The sequence below is a fragment of the Rhyacophila brunnea genome, unplaced genomic scaffold (genome assembly GCF_057557595.1).
Source record: "Rhyacophila brunnea isolate RB1 unplaced genomic scaffold, BYU_Rbru_1.0 scaffold_14, whole genome shotgun sequence".
Lineage (NCBI taxonomy): Eukaryota > Metazoa > Arthropoda > Insecta > Trichoptera > Rhyacophilidae > Rhyacophila > Rhyacophila brunnea.
The window spans coordinates 3,898,999-3,923,589 of record NW_028232796.1 but is presented as its reverse complement, the minus strand read 5'-3'; the positions used below and the strand labels follow the sequence as shown (position 1 = coordinate 3,923,589).

Sequence of the window (24,591 nt, the reverse complement as noted above, 5' to 3'; positions counted from 1 at the left end):
TATTCTCGTGGTATAAATTTTATTCCCACTTTATTATTCTTGAATCCCATGTCTGTTTAATATTCATTGATTTAAATTACTCTCGAAATAAAATTACTATGCGACGCCAATCCGGACTGCGGACGAATTAAAAATACATAACATCTTATCTCCACATCTTTGCAAATAATATTCGTTATTATTTTTGAGCAGATTTTAGCGTGTGAGTGCTGATTATTGATATGTCTTTTCTCATTTCGTAACTAGAGTAAATACACAGTGAACCTTCCGTTTTCCTATAACTTTTTATTGATATGAGAGAGTTTAGTCCATCGTTATAGAGGGGACTGTGACAATTGGGCACCAGGACAATAGGGCGCCACACTGTCTAATGAAATAAATAGACGTTCGTTACGATTTAATACAGAAAGTAGACGAGGAATTTTAATCAGTTTCTATCTACTACTTATTAGTTTAAATTGATTTTACTCCTAATATATTGTTTTTTATTGCGGATTGAGAATTATCATGCTTTAGGCTTTATATAAAAATAAAAGAACCCTCTTCTCGCTGGAAATAAACGTAATGTGCATTGATGTGTGCATATTTAAATGATCAGCATGTATTAAATTTAATAATAATATAATAATAATTTAAATAAAAATAATAATATTAAATATATATTTTAAAACCTACCTATAATTCACGACCGTCTATTTATTTTCTAATTTCATTCGATTGCGTGGCGCCTAGTTGTCCCGGTACCGAATCGTCCTAGACAAGTTAGAGAGTCGTGTCGTCCCACATGTGAAAATCGGGTGACTGTATTGGGCAGGCCACGTCTGAAAGACACCCAACCATCACAGAGACTCCTCTTCATCAGACCAAAAAGGAAAAGGAGGCCCGGATGACGTACACGGCGATAGTTAGAATGTGTAGAAAAAGGCAGTATCCCTGGAGCTAAATTAGTGTAAGAAGTTACAGAATGAAAGGATTGGAGACACGACGTACACGGCGATAGTTAGAATGTGTAGAAAAAGGCAGTATCCCTGGAGCTAAATTAGTGTAAGAAGTTACAGAATGAAAGGATTGGAGACACATCCTGGAAGCGGTCAATATCCGCATTGGTTTGTGGTACCGATGGTGATGATAGCCTCGGCTAGATTCAGTGTATAACATAAAGTAATATAAATTGGCAGTTATCTACATCATTGCCCTTCTTTTTTTAAATATTATGTTGCAATGACATTTAAATTTCTTGCACTATAAAGCTATAGCGTTCATTGAATGATAGTCGCCAACGAGATGTTCAATAAACGTATATTACATTTATATGTATTTTTTAAATTTTAATACATTATACATATCCTAAATATAATACTTTATGACGTGTAATAATCTCATAATTTAGATATTGTAGACTTTTTTCCGTCAAATTTTAAACAAATAAAATTAACTTTATTGCTTTTAAAATTTGCGGATTGGAAATAGTTTTGAATTAAATACTATGTTAAGTTGATGGTATAATATGTTATAAACACGATTTAAAGAGGATAGTAATTGAGGAGGTCAAGGCCTGATCTCTGATTCAGCCGTTACCGCCATTAAGAGAAGATTAAATTTGTCGATCAACAATGTAAAAAAAAATATTTTTTTCGCTGATTTTCTGTTAAATATTTTTAAAATTTAAAATCAATATCAGATATTGGGTACTTATATAATACAAATTTATCTCTTTATTTATATTATTAAGTAGGTACTATTTGTTATAGATAATTTGGTAGTGTATTGAACGATCGATCTATCCAGGTTTATCCGTCTTTTCTTATCTTCATCTAGCCTTGTGGCGGATGTAATGAGTTTTCTCGTGAAATCCTGCGTCTAAATCCATCTCGTCGGTTTACGGCTTTTGGCACCTTTACCTAGTAGGTACACCACCCCAAAAAAACGCTCTCTGGGCATCGGCGAGCAGTTTTTCTGAAGAATCGCAGAATATGATGCTGGCATACAGAAGACAGTCTTGAATTTATTTCATTCCTTGCAGATTCGAGACACAGATTCTATGTTCGTATATTACGATATCCTCACGAGCCGTCGCCAGTACCAGTGCCAGTACATTTGAAGCTATTAAAAGCAATTCAACTTTATATTCTTAGGCAAACGATAAAAAAGCTCTCTTCAAAAACTGTAATATGCTTGCTAACTACAGTAAATTATTATTTTTTATCAGTAGACTTTGTGATATTTATAACCAATTAAAGTATTTTCTAGTTTTCTAGATCAAATCTTATTTTTTCTTCCAAAATGTTAATTTATCACACACAAGAAGATTAAACCAACAAATGACCGACTTTCGATAATTTTGGACTTTGCTGGGTTCGTTTTTAATGTTTCTACTTAATATTTGGTTTAACTAATATTAAAGTTTTATTAATATGATATGAATTCGTTGTATTTTTGGATTCCGGCATTGGCATTGGCATCCCTCATTTTTCTACTCGTCTGAATGAGTAATATACAGATATTACAAAGACTTTATATGGAGAAGAGAAATATTATACTATAACAGTTCCATTATTTGAGAAAGTGTAAGTTTTCATTTCATCGTTTTTTTTATATAAAAAATTAAGACAATACAGTCGATGAGAGTATTTTATTATTCAAACAGGATGTGTTTTGTTTCAAAATTCCTTTACTTTTATTTTAGGATGATAACCCCCGCGGAGGTGCACGGGTCGTAGAAAACACCTTTTCATTGTGGTTGCATGTTTTGTTTTTTTAATGTTTTATTGATAGGTTTATTTATAAGAATTCTCAAAGCGTTGCATAACAACTCCAACCTTACAATCAGATCATTATAAAATATTACTATTGTTAAATATTTTAATATTACGTTTTTATCTGTATATACACAATGTTATTTTATACACTATCTCATGCTTATTTTTGGTAATATAAATGTTTAATATTTCACTGTAGGTTCACCTACCTTGTCTTGTACAACAAAATGTCTTCAGATGGATATATTATATTTAATAATGTTTTTCGCAAACTAAGGGTAGGTTGGAGTGCTTTCAGCTTTCCGAATAACGTATTTTAAACGTTAATTGTTCAAGAAGCATGTGTCAACTATTAAAAAGTTTCAATCATAGCTTCGGTTATCTGGAATTCATAGATAATCATTTAAATATTTACATACTTACCTACTAATGATATTCTTGTCAAACTGTCAATTGGTTATTTTACGATTTTAAAATCTCTGATATTTTTAAATATAGTTTCTATGGGCAATTTACTAGTACCCACATGAATGTGGAATGAATATGTTTCACTGGTCAATAATTTATTTATAAATACAAAATTTGATGCATTTAGTTTTACTGTTTTTTTAATGTTATGCGTGAATTAAACGCGGTTTTAACATTATCTTTAATTTATTGATACATTTTGTTGGAGATTAAACATTTTTTTTTTAGAATTATTAGTAACCATGTCTTTGCTTTTTCGTACAAGGTGGTTGTTAGTAATTTTGAACAATCACTAACACCCAGGCTTTGAGAAAAACACATACATATATTGTGTCCTGACCGGGAATCGAACCCAGGAACTCTCGGGTGGAAGGCAAGCGCCTTACGCACTGCATCACGAGAGCCTTTAAACATTAATGATTCAATTTATGATTATGGTTTCATTATTTGATATTTATAAATTTATCGGATTGAGTGGGACTCAAATTCACATTATTCAGTAATCTATTATCCTTTTTAAGTTTAAGTTATCGATCCGTTTATGACTAATGTGAATCATTAGTTATTTTCAATCATTACGCTATCTGAGATGTTTTAAATTCCGCCAAGCAAATGCAGTCAACTTTTAGTCCAGGATCCCATAGACTTTTTGTATACATAATATGCGGAACGTATTCTGACGATTGGAATAGGATTTAGGGGTCACAAATATATATAATGTCGATGTTGCCAGGCGATATTAGTGGTCATTTTTTTTTTGAGGTTTTAATTTTTTTCTTATAACCCACCACAAATTGTTCTGAGTTCTTCAATAAAACCATGACCGAATCAGGGATTGATTGAAAATGCAATAATTTTGTACTATGCCATCGGCATGGTCGTAGACCGGTTCGTCCCATTTGAAAAAATAAAAATAGCGGGTAGTGCAATGTGTTCAAAATTATCGATTCTTTGGATCCTCCTTGGCTTAAATTATTTTATTTAGTAGCATTTTTGTATAGAATCACCCAGACTGGTTTCTTTACCATATATATGCATGTCATTAGTTTTAGTATTATGGTTAATCCAAAAACAGTGTAGGTTGCACATATAGGTAGATGAATAAATGAAATAACGAAAACCACTAACCACACTAAGTACCTACACGTTTATAAAAAAAAAGAAACAACAAGTCAAGTGTTCAAACTTCTTTAAGTATCATGATCACATTTTTTACAAACACTACTTACACATTTGCACAATGATATACATACCAAAGCCGATTTATGTAACTACATGATAATGTACGGCAGTTAGAATTACATTTGCATGGCTTAACTAAATAATTTGGAAGAGGTTCATTCGTCATTTGTCTTGGATATATACAATTATTTTCTCGTAACTCATAGCCAAGTTGTAGGAAATCAATAGGCTCAATAATGGATCAGATGAGATTTTCCATGAATAAACATCGACATTATATATCTTTGTGACCCCTAAAACCTATTTCAATTGTCAGAATGCGTTCCGCATATTATGTATACGAAAAATCTATGGGATCCTGCACTATTTATTATTTAAAACAATGTAATTACCTAATCGTTTTACTAACATGAATTACTGCTGGCGGCAGGCGTTTTATTAGTGACAACGTTCTTATACGCACGATTCACGAATAATGAGGGGGGGGGGTAGATATTGTTATTATATAGATATTATATTAAGTTGTCTATCATGGATGCTGTATTTTATGTGTAATTCAATCGATTATCAAAATTTACCATTTGGATTAAATAATTGTAACGCCAATTTTTGAACCCAACGATTTTGATATATTTTATAGGAAATCGATAGAATAATTAAATATGATCACGAATTTAAATTTTATTACAGCTGACGTCGCCCTCTGCACTCTGCCCCTCGGAGTACTGAAGATCTCGACAACTCCTAAATCGGTCCAGCAGAACTGCGTGCAGTTCAACCCCCCTCTTCCTGATTGGAAGGTGAGAGCAGCTCACAGGCTCGGCTATGGAAACCTCAACAAGGTGGTGTTATGCTTTGAGAAGATCTTCTGGGATCCGAATGCAAATCTCTTCGGGCATGTTGGTACTACAACAGCTAGTCGAGGTAAATTATCACTTGTTATTAAATATTACGTTAATACTTTCCTACGTGGTATTGCTTATATTATCTTGAGTTGAATTAGTTACATCTTCGAAGAATATATGAAAATCTACGCTGTAATACAAATGCAAAGGTGAAACTTGTATCGCTAGACATTCCGATTTGGACGTCAACGATATTTAGATTTTTTTTTAAATGGAAATTGCTTTTAATACTGACTTAGTAAGTCATATATACGGATTTTTCTTATACAATATTTAGTAAGGATTTCATAACGATTTTAGTACGGTTGAATTGGCAACTATACAACAATTCATATTTTTCAGATTGGCAGCAAATAAAACGATTATCTTCCTGTTTTGTCATTTTACTTAGGTTTCTTAGTTACGCATTTATTTTACGTGCTATTTGGTTGTTTTTTTCTGAATAGTGATTTGTATGACAAATATTAATACTTATATAAGTGTGAATTTTGTTACGCATGAACATGCAATGGGAAATGGCTTGCATATGATTAAATCATTCAAATAAGCAACATTTGTTCAGTCTAGGACGATTTGGCGCCGGGACAACTGGGCGCCACGCAATCAAATGGAATTCGAAAATAAATAGACGTTCGTGAATTATAGGTTCTTTTAAAATATATATTTAATATTTATATTTAAAGTATTATATTATTATTTAATAATTTGTGATAATTTAAATATGCACATGTAAATAGTGATTTAAGAGGGTACTTTTATTTTCATATAAAGCCTTAGGCATGATAGTTCTCAATCCGCATTAACAAGCATTAAGTATGTCCAGAGCAAAATGAATTGAAAAAAATAAGTAGTTGATAGAAACTGATTACAATTCCTCGTCTACTTTCTGTATAAAATCGTAACGAACGTCTATTTATTTCATTCGACAGTGCGGCGCCCAGTTGTTCCATTCCGGTTTAATATATTTATTCATAATCTTTATAGAAGGATTTCATCAACACTTTGGCAAGTTAACCCTCAATAGAACATCATATTGTAATAGTCACACAAAACTCTTTCTTGTATATCCATACATTCGTTTTTTATATTAATATGGTATCTAAATAATTATACGTCTTTTGTACGTGACTCGCTGTAGTGCCGACATGGTGTATGTACTTACACTAAAAAGCAACTCCCCACAACAATATATAAATTTATTATAAACACATGTTTTTTAATCGTTTTGGTTTTAATAGAATTCCGCTACCTGTCCATGACCGCAAAATCATAGTGTATTATAAAATATGAGCAACATTTTTAGTCATGTAAGTTGAACGGAAATTTTGCAATACATCCTAACTGACTGTCCAACGTATTATGTTTATAATACGGGTATCAAAATATAATGTATTATGTTACAAACATTTTTATACATTTATATTTTGAATTTTTACAACATAGATTCTATAATTGATTAATAATCGTACCTATGTGTAGTTAAAATATGAACGCTAATCATTTAATTAAAGCTCTCCAAACATTCATATAATAAACCATACAAGCTTTTCACAATATCGAGATAGGAGATTTTGCAAGTTGATTCATGGTTTAACGGCATTTTTACGCACGCGAAAACTATTATTTGCGGTTACGTAATTGTTACATTTTTTTTCTTCGACGTACAAATTAGAGTTTACGTTCGATGTATTCTCCAAATAGCCATTAAACACAATAACTTTTTTAACTGCCCGTGAAAAATGATACCTGTATTAGCCATACACTGGTAGATTTTGTGTGGTGGTTAATTCACGTAGTAGTCTGTGATTTAAATACCTTTTATACTTGACTCACGTCGGGGTCACCATTTATAAGGGGTGTAGTTGTTATGTGTTTGGTCATCTACCGTCGTTCTTATATTCTATCCAGATTGTTGTGTTTGGATGTGTGATGTGATATTTTTATATGAGTCTCCATTAAGGAAACACATGCGGGTATTTATATAGTTTTATATTTTATATGAAGCACAAGTACATTGGTGATATTACACGGCAGAATAACAGGAAAGTATATTAATCAATGAATTGACAATTAGTACAGATTTATAATAATACTTTTACATTTGATAATTTAAGAAAAAGACGAGTGTATCGTAACGACTACACTTTGGAAGCGCTCTGTGTTCTGACCTTTCCGTCTCATTATTGTCTATGCTCTACAAATTAGCATAGACAATAATATGTCATTTGTAGAGTTGGATAAAACCTTTACATATTTCATTCTACATTCAGTTAACTCGAACATTCTCAGTTTTAGCATTCGGATCCCATACGATCTATATATCTATGCTCTCATATTATGTATTTTAATTTAAAAAAACCGATTCACATTGTAAAATGTTGTATTGGTATATTCGGTTTCAATTTTTTTGAATACCAGCGCACGACGCGTCTTTAGAATCATCTAGGTTATGGATTTACGTGTTGTACTATTCCATTTAAGTTGATTTTTGCCACCCGGGTTTCGCCTTTCGGCATCTTCAGGCGCTGTGTACACTTACCAAAGGCAAACATACACTGACTGCCTTTGGTGAGTGTACACGACGACTCAAATGGAATAGTACAAAACTTGAATGCATTAGAATTTAAATTCAAACTCCATCAAGTACCTTCGGTCGATAGTAGATATTAATTTTATAATCATCACCAACGGAAACCAAGATCCACTGCTGAATAGAAGTCTCTCGTAGCTATCTATAACTACTCCTCACAATTCTTAGGTATTCACTGACACGTATTTTTCAACGTTATTAAATCTGCTCTTGGATGTATAGTGCTTCCTGATACTACTGCAACTAGGTACTTGCCCAATGATTATCCACTTGATGAGAGATAGTTTGGCGATTTGAATTAACTTGAAGGTAGGTTTCTTATTTCCTGTATCCGGAAAACTTCTCAATTTTTATGCCATCATCTCCCCCGTTTATCGTTGGATTTCTCGTTTATCCGAAGCCGTCGCTGATTGAGGTTCTGTGTGATCTTCTCAGATTTTCACACGCTTACATTCGGCAGACTTTTGGTTTTATTTTACAATTCTTAAAGCCAATCAATCAACATAAAATACATTTAACTCATATCTAACACTATTATTATTAAAATTTTGTTTATTTCTGGTATAAAACTACTGGAAGTCGATTCAGGCCTAACCTCCGATGATAGTTTATTTAGTTCCTAATATAGAATGTTATTGTCGTGTTTTTATGTTAGTTTTAAAAAATTAAATATTAGGAGATCAAGCCCTTTTAAACATCTTAAAATGTATACACGATAACAGCTGTTCATGTGATTTCATTATGTTCCTCCGTTGTCTTTGGAGCTTTGATGGTTGTTTTAATGCGTCATAAAGTTATTTAAATCGACTTTGAAGATTTTCCCACGTTTTATGTTAGGTTTACAATAAACATGATTAAAAAAAAAACCAACACTTATCGCCGGGTCTTGTAAAACTCGGAACCAAACATATTATTTTAATTAGCCCGTTCAAGTTATTAGAGGCCTTTGTTTTTGCACCGCCTTTATGTAAATTATCATTTTACTACCTATTTTAATATCTTGCACAAGAGCAATGAAAAATAATTAATTAAAAATATCATGTGAAGTGTATTTCGTATTGTTTTCTTAATTTTTACTTCATAACTCTGCGTCAAGTGTTTAGCACCCCATTTTGTTTCAAACTTCCTTTTTATATATTGGTGAATATTGACTCTTGGTACTTTAAATTTAATGTAAGATAGTTGTTGTGAAGAATCTGAATTGTTATTAATTAATTTGAAGATAAAAATGAGGTCAGAAATAGTACGCCGTGTTTCTAAAGATTGGATTTTGAAATATTCCATTCGGGAAAAATAATTAATAAGTGGATATTAAGGTGATTGCTGAAAGATAGATGATTTAAATAAACCTTTTTTGCACTCGTTCCAATCTATTGACTTAACTTTAAAGTAAGCAATAATACATCTATTATATTTGTCACAAGCCATATGTACTATTCAATTTCTTATAGGTGAGCTTTTCCTCTTCTGGAATCTATACTCTGCGCCAGTCCTCTTGGCATTGGTGGCTGGCGAAGCTGCAGCGATTATGGAAAATGTCACCGATGACGTCATCGTCGGACGCTGCGTCGCTGTGTTGAAGGGGATATTCGGACAGAGCGCTGTGCCACAGCCCAAGGAATGCGTGGTTACTCGGTGAGTATCTATGCTATAGTAGATCTGTATTTTAATAAGTACCTAAGCAGACCACTGTGATCACTGCTGAAACTGAAAGAAAATCTATTTATTCTAACCAGAGCTGGAAATTTAACCGAAACTGAACCCTAAAACTCAGAGAAGCCCTTAATTATTTTGGAACGGAAACCGATAACAGAATTCTTGGTATCGAATCTTGAGAACTCCGACTTAAAACTGGAATCGCTTAATAATTTCGGTATTCCAGAGGTGAAATTGATTTTTAATTTTGTAATATTGTTATTCTTCCAGCCTCAGTTATTCCAAAGAAATATATTATACATTACGACATGTTTTGCTAACGTTTATTTTTCTCAAAATAATGGTATAGTTAGACTATAGACTTTTACTTTTTAATTCAACTAGGTATAATATGTATCTATGTATTCCCCACGATGGCCGCGCGGCTTAAGCGTCGGCCTATGACGTCGTGAGTTCCAGGTTCGAATCCTGGGTCTGGCAAATACACATATTGTTTTTCAATGTATGTTTGAGTCAGAGTATGGACCTAATTTGAGCAAGTGGCTATCATCCATTTCTCGTATAAAACAGAAATCTATTAATACAATCTTATTAGGATCGGACATGGTAAAAAAAATATATATACCTATATGTATGTAAGTAAGTACCTACTTATATTGATTTTAGCAACCGGGCCCGACCCCCAATATAGTTTTTTTTGCTGAAATCGATTGCAGAACCGATCCTATATCTTTAAACTGTTTTAAAAGCTCTGATTTAAACTATAATGGATATTCAAAACTGTATAATGTGAATACCTAGTACATTTATAGTAATCGAAAACAAATTATTAATTTTTAAAATTGACACTTTTTAATCACTACCTTGTCAAAAAACATCCCTGTCCGATATTTTATTTGTTCTTAATTAATGTAATTACTGAGGAATTATTTATTAAAAATACACAATTAATTATTCTTCATTCAAATTTTGTGGTGTTAGTGAAGTTTTGAAATTTCTTGTATCATTATTTATAATATGTAATTCTCTTCATAAAAAGTTATATAAATATTCGGTAGTTACTATTATTATCTAATATCTACATAAGATGATTTTCTCAATATGTGCACTATTCTTTTCTGTTGTCGAACTTGTACCTTCCTCCAACAGTCACTTGTCGCCAAAGATGATCATTAGATATTGTTTACTTGTAACATTTTTTACGAGGACTAATTGTTAACTTATTGTCATCTTTATACTTTTTTCATAGTTGGAGGGCTGATCCATATGCCAGAGGGTCTTACTCGTTCGTAGCTGTTGGTTCATCTGGCACGGACTATGATCTTCTAGCGGCCCCCGTAGAAGTTACGCCTGGACATCCGACACTGTTCTTTGCTGGTTAGTATTTTTTAAACAGTGACTTAACTAATTTTACGTAAGAAAATTATCTTTTGAATAGCAACTATTGTAAGTGATGGGATGTGGTGTTAATGGAAAAAGAGCACAGCACGGTTTGAGCATGCTAATGGGAATGGTCTTCTAAAACATACCTTCATATAGTTCTACAGATCCTTGGCTAAATTTCCACAAGATTTTATGACCACTTAGATGGACGTATTTTCAGTGAAAATATCGAAGTTCTATGCAGAAGAAGCATGTCCCATCGCAATGGTGTGTCCCAAATAAAAACTGCGACAATCTTCTCGATACATTTAGACATTCGGTCGTTATGATGCAGTTAACACTGTAGAAATATAAAAGATGTAAGTAATATGACAGTATAAAAAATTTACATAAATAATTTTGAAAACACTTGTGAGAAAATATATTATAACTAATAGAAGAAATCTTTTTTGAAAAGGGTAAGACAACCAGCAGGAATTGAACCTGCATCTCTCAGATTTCGTGCCCATGCACATTCATAGAGTATAGACAACTATGCTATAAGGGTCACTTAATTGCGACAAATTTTAACTAATGGCTCTCAATATTCTCTGAAGCGCTTTCCAAATTGAGTTACTATTGGCGATCGGCTTTTATATTTTAAATCAAAGTAGATATTACTTTAATTACTTACCGACGTCACGGGTCACTACAAGATTTTTTGTTGTAACTTACTTGAACTTACAAAATAGAATTTTTCTATTGGTTATAATATATTTTCTCAGAAGTGTTTTTAAAATTATGTATGCTGAATTTTATCTTGTGAATTATTCGTTGAATAAAAAATAGTGAATTATATAAGATTCATTAAATTAAAAGTAGTCATATAAATTCTAATGCAATAAGACAATATATTATATCAATGCACTTTTTATAAGCATACAAAATTATCTGAATTCACCACCCACATTTAAAAAATGAGTATGTACACATTGAAATTATTATTATGAGCTCTTAATTTAGGTATAACTTATCTATATACTTGTAAAAGATTGAAACTGGATTTTAATTTATCTACTACAAAATATGTATTTTTTCACTGACGTCAAAGCGCGGCGTCTATGTAACGTTTGTGAAAAATGTTTTTTGTGATAATAAAAAATGTAGTGCGCTTTGACACGGGCTGCATTTTCAGTTGCAGTGTTGCATCATCAGTTGATTTGCATATCGCGCCATCGCTAATCTGCAATGTCGAGCAAATTAATTACCAGAGCGTTCGGTGTGAGCCTTGCACTACTTTTTTGAGTTTTTCATCTGGCGCAGTGTGTTTTTTTTTATCGAAGTGAATCGATGATTCTATTTTTAGACCGTAATTTACGTCGCTACATTAGCTATGTTTTTTTAATCCCAATATTCAATGCTGTTACTTATGTCACTATCATATTCTGTTATTATATTATGTATGAAGTGTGTGAAAAATAAAATGACCGAAAGTCTCTCCTGAAGTTTGATCCACCAGTAGGTATGGTTAATATATATATTTTTGGTACTTATTCATTCGTAATAAATATATAATAGTAATGAAAATAATTACAAGATAAAAAGAACTTTTCATATACTTACAACGTTTTTAATTCTGTTTAATTATTGCTCAATATGCTCAAACTTGTACTTGATATGAAGTAAATAAAAAACAAAAAAACAAAAAAACAAACAAATATAGAATACTGAAATGTCATTTTGATTTCTATAGTAACGCACGTATATATTAATAATTTAGTTGCTAGGACCACCCCCTTAGCAACCAATAATAGTCTTTTACTTTTTACGGATTTTTCTGAAATAACTTTCCATACAAAACAGAATTAACTGAAAATGAATTCAATTCTACTTAAAGATGGCTAAAAGAATGCATTGGCATCGTGTTGTGATATTTTCTAAAAATTTCAAATGTCTAGCTTGTCGGGAAGTTAGTTAAAAATCGATTGCAAGATTTGTACTGGACAAACAAGAATACGAGCTAATAAAAACGTTGTAAAATGAACTCTACCTGCATTGTTATAAGAGTCAACTACGTAAATTTGTATAAGTACGTCATTTTTTTATTACCTACTTTAATAAAATTAAAATTAAATTAAATTTTATAGAATATTTTTAGAGCATTATTTTTACCTATAAATAATATGTAGGTATTATTTATGTACTTAAAACTGAATATTTTTACTCTTTCACAACAGCCTGCAAAATAATCAAAAAAATGTAATTTCGATACGGCCATTCGTTCCTAAGTATTCGATAGGATCCGTTCTAACTATCTTAGAAATAGAGAACATCAGTTGTTTATTCTCCCAAGGTGCAGAACCAACCTGCCACTGGTAATGCCAATTGGGAGGGCGATAACTATGTTCAACGAAATTGCTTCGGGTGTTGATATATTCCGCCTACGTGAGGATGAGTATAGGTGGACGTTATTTTATAAATTTTTAAAATAGGGTCTGCTTAACTCATCCGGTGTATTTCCATGTACCTATATAATTAATATTTTTGTATGTACATATTTGTTTAATAACATATTATCTATCTCTTTTTTATGTCATGTTGTGAACGTCTTAAACTTATAATTTGTAATGTCCACAATATGTAAAAATAAATAAAAAAATAAATAAATTGAAAAAATAAATAAATTGAAATTTATATAATAAGATGACTCTTAATAATATAACATTCACAGTGAATTTTATATTTAAAACATATTTACGATGGATGGCAGTTATGTATTAGCCTAATGACACGTATTGAAAAAACAGAATTTGATTTTTGTAAGACTTGGGATACGAACCAGTACCTACTTACGATATCAAAGACAGGTAGGTACGTTAGTACTAAAGTATATTAACTAATTCTATTACGAGTAGGTATTTCTTTATTGAATGTAAAATCAATATTGTAGATATAAAGTGGAAGGCATATTTGACGTTATATTTTATCGAGAATACAAGCAACGGTTCATGGTTTTTTTACAGATTCTAAAAAATCCAATTTTTAACAAATTGCCACGGAGACAGGTTCCAATAATTGATGTTTTAATAAAATACATCCGCGCACAATTTTTAACATTTTGTTCTAATGAAAAATGTGCATTTACTCCGTTGTGTGAAATAATAAATTGGTATTCTTTATAAAAAATATCCGTTATTTATATTTTGTCTTTGCCGTGTCTAAAAGCTCGCGTTCATTATGACAGCCACTGGAACACCTCGCAATGGCTGGTTTTTGGGGTCATCATCCGAAGTTTTTGGCGTATAGTGGTACCGTCTTACCCCTGTGCAGTGCTGTATATCCAAATTACTTGAAAAAATATCCTTGTTTAAAGAGGACCCTACAAGAGGCCTCTAGATCCTCTAATCCTCATAAAAAAACTTTTCATGTTTTCTACCATTATTTCTTCTATCCATACAAAAATTGTATTTCAGTCAATCTAAAGCTTGTTCTAGTGATTTATTAGGGAATCAATGAAGGTTCCATCTGGAAAAGATTCAACATAGTGTATACTTACCTCACATTGTTATTTACACAGCGGTACCCCCCCCTTCGCCGCGTTAACCCGATTATCACCTCTTCATACCCAGACAGTATTCTCTCTACGCAGATTGCTTACGGTTAGAGTTGGGTTTCGGGAATTCTTGAGAAATTTTCGAGATTTTCCATCCCGAATCTCGAGAACTGAAATTTTTAACATTTCGGGAAATCCCGGATCTCGAGAATTTTTTCTCGGGATTCGGGATTTCTTTATTATCAAATATTAATTGAAAAAACGATTTTCTATATGAAAAAAGTGGATAGAAACACAAAACGTCGAAAGACTGATCGGGGCATTTAACAAAATAATTGTGTTAATTATTAAGCCAACGTCGACTCAAAATTAGTGCAATTTTTGCAGCATCAGGGAATTTTGTTTCTCAAAAGTGTACGCGTTTGTCAGACGCAGCGATTGACAGTCTGTGTTTTTTTTAATTCTATTTTAATAAGTAATATTTTCAATTATTTTTGTTTGCGTTCTTCTATTTTGTTTGTCTTCTTACATAATTTAAAAAAAAAACATATTTAAATTTGTCTGTTTTTACACTAATTTTAGGATTTTTACAGGTTTTTTTTTAAATTAACCGATATCTCGAAAATCCTTTTCTGGAAATCCCGAATCTCGAGATTGAGATTTTCTCGGGAAATACCCAACTCTACTTACGGTTATGTCCACCCACCGGCCGTTATGACGCGTTGCAGTAACTGACTGTCATAATGGGCGTGAGCTCTAACTTGTACTTGATTTTTGTGCGATGTTTTGTAATATTGTTTCATTGTGATATCTATGACCTTTTGAGTTTTGTATAGTCCATTATTTATTAATGTTATAGTTAATTTACAATACATTGTTTGCTTTGAATGTTAAAAATATCGAATGAACAAAATACATCTGTTATCTATTTACCCAGTAATACACTTCGGGCAGTAAGTAAAAGTCTATACATATTTTATATAATATTATATCTTAAATGTCAAAGATTTTATCTTTATGACTTCGCAATATGAAGTGCGGAAGTCTAAAAATGCATTAGATATTAAAATCAAAGTTGTCTTGCAATAGGCTTCTGATATTAAAAAAAGGCATATTAAATTATACGAATTAATGTTCACATTATAGAATGTAATTAAATGAGCTATGAAATTAACACGTTCTCACCCACCGTTTTATTGTTTCCTTAAGTAGTTTGAATAGCATTCATTTTTTTATCGCCCATTAAAATAAATTATTTAAAATGGTACTATGATAAACATTTTAGAATTATTATTGTGATATTAAAACTCGCACTTTACATTCGTTCAACTTATCCTACTGAAATCTAATGCGTAAAATACTATCTATTTGAACTATGTACATATTATAATAATATATTGTTGTCTTTATGTTTGTAGAGTTCGAGTTAGAGGAATGTTCAAATTAATAATTAAGTCCCAAAAAGAAATTTATTTTCGGATTAGTCATCTTTCAATTACATTTGTTTAATGAAAACCTCCAACATCGTTTACGAGTTGTATTTAACGTGCGATAATAATATTATAAGAAAATATGGTACTGTTCGGTTAAAGCGGATACAGCGAAAAACGCATTTTGAAAATAGCCGATAAACTGGATTATTTGTTAGTTTGGGTTAGTTTAGGTTAGGTTGGGTTAGGTTAGGTTAGGTTTGGTTAGGTTAACCTTACAAATAATCCAGTTTATCGGCTATTTTCAAAATGCGTTTTCCGCTGTATCCGCTTTAACCGAACAGTACCGAAAATATCTCTAAGTAATTAAATGGAGATAGTAGGGGTACCTAATGTTAAAATATTTTTATTCAGTTCTTAAGCCTTAATTGCATCATGTTGCCTTTCAGAAGTAAACTTTATTATTATTTATATGTTTCTGTATGAATTAAATTTAATTTAATACTGGCAGTTATTTGCAGTGGAAAAAGTGTGCTGGCATAATAGTTATAGTTTTTGCCATCATGCATTTAAAGCTTAATACTCTTTGTTATCTTGCCTACTTTAATGGTGTTAACTTTACAGGTAATTGGTACCTATCAGTGGCTTGCGGTGACGTTTACTTGCAGGGATTCTGATTAATAACAATTCAAATCTATTCTTATTATCTGATACATATCTACTTAGTGTATTGTAACTAATTCAATTATAGCTGTGGAAGTAATAATGTAGTTGTGTTATTGCGGTATGATAGCTCTAAAATATTTAAGAAATATATTAAACTATACAATAAATGCATATTGTTGATAAATAGTACTTTATCAATTACTTATGGGGATTCTTCTTAACTACAGCATCTATAGACCTCACGTCACTGGTACTTATATTAAAATAACTATAATACAATAATAATATCGCATAAGGATGATAAATTGTTCGTAATTGAATTTAAAGTCTTTTTTATGAGAGTGTTGTATTATTTCATATGAGTCAGTTTTAGCGTCCTCCGACAACTTCGGGCTCTATGTGTGCTCGACATATATCTAGTATGTGTTGTAAATTGATGTAGTGCACAGTAAATAACTATTAAGAAACTTTAATCGTTGTTAGACGTTATATACATACTATCAAGAATTTCAAATAAGTTTACTTTATCCGCATAATTGTATTAAAAATTGGGGCTCATTTAATTTTTTTTATTATCTCTTTTTTTTCCAAACCACATATAGGTATTACAAATGTTAAATCATGAAGTATATTAAAGGAAAACATCCATCTTAAATGACAAATTTCTATAATTATTTACCTACTTTGCTACCGTGTTAATTCTCGTTGTACGTTTTTGTGTAATCGTTTGATGCCATTATTTAGGTTAAGGGGCGAGGTGTTTACCAGGATTATTTTGTTTTCATTTGAAGTAGTTATTATGAGACAGTAACCAGGTATATATATATATATATATATTTAAAAAAAAAATAATATTTTGCATCTCTTTTATCCTTGTTAAAATGATAGAAAATTTTCTGTCTCATTCTATCGCATTGCAATTTTAACAAAAAAATAAACAACATTATGTTAGTAAATCCATTTATTAACAATATAGTAGGTCGGTATTTAACATTCATTTAAAATATTGGGTGTACTTTATTAAGTTAATATATATTTTTAAATAACTATATCACACCAATATTCAATTAATTATTGGTTATTTTAATTATTTAGGCCAAATTAAAAATAAGACGCACAACTGGCCATAAAAAAATAATTTCAGTTGTCATAATACAATTATTTGTTATTCCGTTGCCAAGACGATCAGTTTTTCCTGTCAGATAAATTCTAGGTAGGTACTTGTATCACTTTTATTTTTAATAGATATACGTCTATCTAAATACGGGTATTTCAGCTAGGTATAACTACAGTAGATCCTCGATTATCCGGATTATTTTTAATATTACTGATATGTCATTAAAAAGAAAACGTGTCGTATTATCATTAAAAGACATATTGGATATAATCAATGCTTTGAAACGTGGTGATTCGGGACGTTATCTATCTAATAAATATGGTGTCGGAACCTCACTATCTCGGATATAAAAAAAAACAGTGAAACTATTATCAAGTTTACTAATTGTTTAATGTCAGAAGATGGAAGCTCAGAGAGGAAAATTATGAAAAAATCAGGAAATAAAGAAGTTGAAGAGTGTATTTTTATGTGGTTCATACAAAAACGAAAGAGTCACGTCGTTAATACAACCGATGGATCAGGGTGTCATAGAAACATTCAAACGTTTATATAGAAAACATAATATGCTTCGACGATTATTGCTAGCAGACGAAAATAATGAAGAAACAGTTATCAGCTTCTACAAGAAAATAAATTTAAAAGATTGTTGCTACATGGCAGCAGATAGTTGGAATTCTTTAGATGTGTCAACTTTGAAAAAATCATGGAACAAAATTTTGAAAAAACCATTAGCAAGTTCCAGTAACGCGGTTGAACCTGCTTTAAGCTTTAAACAAAAATCGATAATTGATTTTTTTAATAAAAAAATATTTATTATACATATATGTAGATATAAATCTAGACAAATAAAAATTATTCATACTGAATATACTTGTCTTTCCCTGTCAATTATAATTTATTTTCGCTTATCCAGATTTTTCCTTATCCGGACTATCTTCATCCCCAATTAGTCCGGATAATCGAAGTTCTACTGTATATTAAAACTCTTTTTTATGTTGCTTATGCAGGTGAACACACAATGCGCAATTACCCAGCGACAGTACACGGGGCTTTCCTGAGCGGACTACGCGAGGCAGGCCGTATCGCAGACAATCTATTGGGATGCCCTTACGCGGCGCCTACATCACCTCCGAAGCCCTAGCGTCGCGACGCCACTGGCACTGACAAACCCGATCTCGAATAATTAGCAAGAAAAAAAATGACATATTGAGCAATTGACAATTGATTTTTTGAGAAATTAAAAGTACCTATATCAGTTGATCTAATGTTATTATGTTGGTGTATTATTCTTGTAATGCCATACAGCCATTTGAGGAACTGAGGATTTTGGGAATACACGTGACTTAAGAATAAGTTAAGAATAGTTTTTAAATCAGTATATTTATGCGTGAAGAAGGGATCTAACTGCATTTTTTTCATAACTTTTAATACCTACTTGCTTAATAAATTCTTTTGTAGAAAATGTTATTATTTTAATTACAATGTATCTCTTGAAACACTGAATAAACATATTAGGTACGGCCTAACGAAAGTCACCATTTTTATACATTATATTATTATGCAAAGTAAGATTCAAAATAATTATGGAGATTTTTCTATCGCCAATTTTCTTAAAATAACTTAACTTATTTATGCGCTTGTACTCTATTAATCCTCAGTTCTTTATGTATTAGTGTATTTTTTTTAACGTAACTTAAGTATCAAAATGTTGTATTGTTTAGTTCATTTTTATTTGTATACTGTTTCAATGAACAAATCACTTAAGAATTTACGGTTAATTTTTCGATGTCTCGCAACTTAATAATGAATATACACTTAAATTTATTTTTTCTAATAATTACTTATGTAAACTTACTTTTAAGTGCTTCACAATATTTGTTTTTGATGTGCTTATGTGAAACCTAATTACGTATTTAAAAAAATATTAATTCCATATATTATCTAAGTGATGACTATATAAATATAAATTTTGTTTTAATTTTACAGATTATGTCACAAAATTATTTTTTTTTAATTTGCATAACAATTCAATAGTAATTATTGTCATTATTTTCCTAATTTGCTGGAGTATAAAATTGAGATTTATTTTTCACACGTGTGCAAAGCTTTAATTCTGTTTCATTTTTCTTATTATTGTCATCACATACTTGGTAACAAAACAATCAATAGTAATAAATAACATTGAACACATATTATAGTACATAAGATAGCCAACAAGCAATATGCTTAGTTTAAAATATAGTAATTTTTTACTAGTCGTTGTAATTAGTATAGACAATTTTCATATCAGGAAAACACGTCAATATATTATACTGTTTTTCATTTAATGCATGCCTTCAAAATGTTCTGTTCTTTGACGTAATAGTTGGACGTAGCTTCTGGTGAATTAAAATGTCATTTTAAATGACCCTGATGTCAATCTTTCGTCAACAGATAACTGTCTTTGTAAAATGAACCCTATCTACATTATAATAAGGATGCGTATTATAAATACGCCTTCATTTATTTGTATCATTGTGTCTACATAGTTAAAAAGAATAAGAAACTACTTTTCAATTAGGGTGCATATTATATATTTACCTTCGTGTTTGACGTATTCTTTTAACGTATCTATAAATTAATATTGGGATATTGTATCTAGTAACAGTGTCCATTAGTATGCGAATGGTAGTTTGAGAAGGAATCCCTATGAAAATACGTTTGCATTTTACACATGTGATTATATTTGCATGCGTTTATCGCAATAGCAATATTGGGACGGTAGATATATTACAACGAATTGGTGTCTACTTTAAAAAAAAATCAATCATATTTTCGTATAATATTAATGTTCCTAGAAATAAGTGCAATTGTGTTAAGTCCTATAAATTGTGAGTTGTATTTTTTTTTTTTGGTTAATTTAATTAAAATTTTTTTCACAATCAATTTACTCAATCATCATCAAGCACATCACTATATCCCTCTTTCTATACACTTAAATCTTCTTTTTCGCCTTCATCGCTTTCATCTAAGACCTCATCATCGTTATCAGAAGTACTTTTTTGACTTTGGAATCAGCTCTTTTATAATCGACACCGTTCGATTTTTTCTGCTTCTTTGTGGGTTCCTTTGCAGTATGCTTTTCTGCTAATTTCTGTAGCAGTACGGCATGTATTATGTTCTCGCAATTCTGTTCCATGGCGTGCTTGATGTTGGCCATTCACATGGAGTATGTGCCGTTTCAGACGGGACACCGGTGTCGCGCTCGTATATAATAAGGAGGCATTTGTATTCGAATAAAGGGGCTTTTGTATTATGTTTATGAACGCCTCAGAGCTAATGAGTCAACGCGTGGCCGGTACACTTTTCCGTCGGCCGCTACATTCTCAAGCCGCCGATACACTTGTTGTTATTACCGCAGCCAGTTTTATGTTCTAATTTATAACGTAAAATTATGCGTTGACTCATTAGCTCTGGGTCATTCATAAACATAATACAAAGGCCCCTTTATTCGAATACAAATGTCTCCTATATTATATGCGAGCGCGACACCGGTGTCCTATCTGAAACGGCTCTAAGTGGTTCCCTCACTGTCTTATGCGGAGGATTATTGATTTAGTAGATCATGCGTCTGTATGCAGACGTCGGCAGCACTTAAGAATATATTGCCAATGTTGTAGTTGAGGGGATTACTGACTTGAGAGTTCACTAACTAACCAGTAATATTATTTTTATTATTTTAATATATTTTTCTCTAAACCAATCAACTTATCTTTAATGGTTTTTGTTTAATCGCGGAATTGATAATTCTATCCGGTCTCGCAAACCGAATCAAAAAATTGGTGTGTCTACACTATTATATAATATTGAGATGACAGCATAGCAATAACTAGTATATTATACCATAATTGTGCCTACCTTTATTGATGTAGTATTTGATTTGGCAATTGAACTTTACTGTAATTAGGAAATATTATGTTCAAGATATGCGACCATACGGGAATGATGGAAGTTATTCAATGAAATTAGATTCGTCGCCGGTTATTAATTCCTGATGCTTTCGTGACGTTGACTGTAGTTAAGTTTTATTGTAGTTCACAAAATAAAACTTTGATTTTTTTTTAATTCTTACTGCACTTGAATATTCCTACTACCATTCCTTATATCTAGGGATTGCAATACCGGTATTTAAAAACCGGTATTCCAGTATTTATCAATACCGAAATACCGGTTTTAAAAATCCAAAATACTGGAATTTTTGTTATTGAGAAAGCACACTCGTTTACGTGTTTGAAAATGAATTATAAGTTATGTGCTGCTAAAATGCAAATATTGACTGCATCCAACAGAGGTGAAAGAATGATAAAACAAAATCGATCACATAATATACCTATGTATATAATTGTTGCGATGAATTATCATATTATATCGAAATAGAAAACATCTGTGACAAATGATCAATTTAGTGCACCTGCGGGTCTATTCTATACAAGAGGCGACTATCGACTGCTAACGTGATAACGTGTTAGTATTTGTTACATACATTTTATATTGAAATATTATAATTGTAATTGTATTGTAATCAGTTAATCAGTCGAAACTGTCTCTCTCTCGCTCTCTCTCTATCGCTCATGCTCTAAATTTTAGCACAGGCAGGGGGCATGCCGTTAAAATATATCATTTATTGCAACAATTAATACCGGCTAATTATAATTGTTACAATATGTGTTAATAATTTGATACAAACATACCCTAGTTAGCGGTTTTAGCGGACGAAAGCAGCCTTTTGTATACAATAGACCCGCTGGGCTTATTTGCATTTAAATTAAAAGCTTTAATTTAAATTATCAATGTATTGAAATTATCTGTAAAATTCACCGGTGTTCTACAATACATTTTTTTTAATGTCAACATGTGGGTAGGTTTATGCTATAAAATATTGTTTTAAAGAGATTTTAATAGCTATATTTACTTACTGATAAGTTCTTCTGTTTTTTTAATGTTTAACTAATACCGGTATTAAATAATAAATACCGAAAAACCGGTGTTGACATTTTCATTCGGTATTGCAATCCCTACTTATATGGATGTTGCCTTGGTAGATTAATTCTATTTAGAATTGTGATTATTGTATACATAATATTCTTTGACTAATGAAAAAGGAGACCGGGAAAGTAAAATAATAAAAAAGCGTCTTAGCCATATTTTGTTAGCCGATCTCGTTTCTCACTAGATTATTAATTATCATTGAAATAGGTGTTGATAGATTTCCACCACCTATTTATTATTTCAATAATTAAGTATAACATTTTTTCTTTTAATATGTACTTTTAAGCGTATCTTCATGCAATCAATATCAATGTGTATTGACGTATCCTAAAACTCTAAAATACTGATCTATAACCTGTTGTATGTTAATTAGGTATTATATACAAAATGTATTATTCAATTTACATTTTGAAAATGTTCGATAACATCGTAACGATTTTAGGTTCTACTTTCACTGTATGTTTGGTTTTGGTTAATATTATTTTAATATTCAATAATAGTTTTAAGATTTTCAGTTTAATGATAGATATGTGTTCATTTTAAATGAATTTATTCATTTGATTTATTATGTGTCATTTGTGTTGTATTAATTACATTTTGCTGTATGTTTTTTATTTGGTTCGTGATTTTAATAAAGTATGTATCAAAACATTGTTTATTATTTATTTTTTTGATAAACATGTCTGGATTACTGTCGACAAGGACGCAAAAAGAAGAACACAGGTTAGTAAAATTTATATATATAATAAAGCTGCAGCTAAACATAATAGGATTTGGAATCACTCAATTTTTCATTTTTGTTTTTTCGAAGATTATCTGGCAGAAATACGTCATGAAAACGAATGAATCTCAAATGTAGATGAATGACCGACTACTCACGACTAGGGAATCCAATCCTGAGCCATAATTCTGATCCCGGGATTTCTATAAAATAATAATTAAAAATAATTAATAATTAAAAAAGTGTATTATCAAGAAATTGGCTGGTTTATAATTAATATATACAATCTCTCTACTATAATTTGTAGAATATATTTGGCTGTTTGTATATTTGTACCGTCCTTCGGTTTTTCTTTATACAAATCCACACGCGTAGTCATAATTCGACAAAATTTGGACAGTAGACGGAGGCCGACGAGCCGGAGTGCGTGGTCGGGGTCTCGAATTTCAGATTTACGGTTTTGCGGAAAAGGCCGCCGTGGACAGGGCCTTGAGACGCTGAAGTTAATGCAGCAACCCCTATTTTTTATTGAAAATGTCGCTAGAATGTGTACATTTAAAACATATTGGCATTTATTTCAGCTCGATCGGAGGTCAAATGGTAAAGTTAGATGCAGATAATTGTGTTATTAGTATCGGAATGCTTCACTCACGGACAATTGTATGTAGCGGCATCAAGAGTGGGGAGTAGTAAAAATCTATATATTTTGACACCAAATGGAAAAACCACAAATATTGTATATCGAAAAGCCCTGGAATGATGGATTGGATATTTATATTATATAGAAAAGCCTTAAAATAATAAATTAAATATGTAACTTTTTATGATATTTAAATGCAATAAATGTACAAAAATATACGTACTATATTATTATGTTAAAAATCTCTAATATTTTTTTACTTTTTTTAAATTCAATCCTATGCTCTCTTCGTATTAAATTTAGAATTTTTATTTTAAAATATTAAACCATTCCACTCCCGGGCAGCGCCGGGTGATATTGCTAGTATTTAATATAATACCTTTATATTGAACTCTCGGAAAAATACCGTTCATTTTCCAATTTTCGTAAAATCGGAGAATATGCATAATTATAAAACTGAGATTTCCAATGTGATTTTTTGTACTAATTTTTTATCGTGTTGATATAAAACACT

General features: G+C 31.1%; 1 protein-coding gene across 1 annotated transcript in view; it reads left to right on the top strand.

Annotated features, from left to right (window-relative positions):
* LOC147075542 (lysine-specific histone demethylase 1A-like) overlaps positions 1 to 20,475 on the top strand; it is a 48,754-nt gene extending 28,279 nt beyond the window's left edge. Inside the window, exons 3-6 of the mRNA XM_085942344.1 lie at positions 5,100 to 5,333; positions 9,356 to 9,539; positions 10,810 to 10,937; positions 18,696 to 20,475. Coding sequence (XP_085798470.1) covers positions 5,100 to 5,333; positions 9,356 to 9,539; positions 10,810 to 10,937; positions 18,696 to 18,829 — 680 coding nt within the window. The 3' untranslated portion in view covers positions 18,830 to 20,475. The remainder of the gene's footprint in view (positions 1 to 5,099; positions 5,334 to 9,355; positions 9,540 to 10,809; positions 10,938 to 18,695) is intronic.
* The last annotated feature ends 4,116 nt before the right edge of the window (positions 20,476 to 24,591 follow it).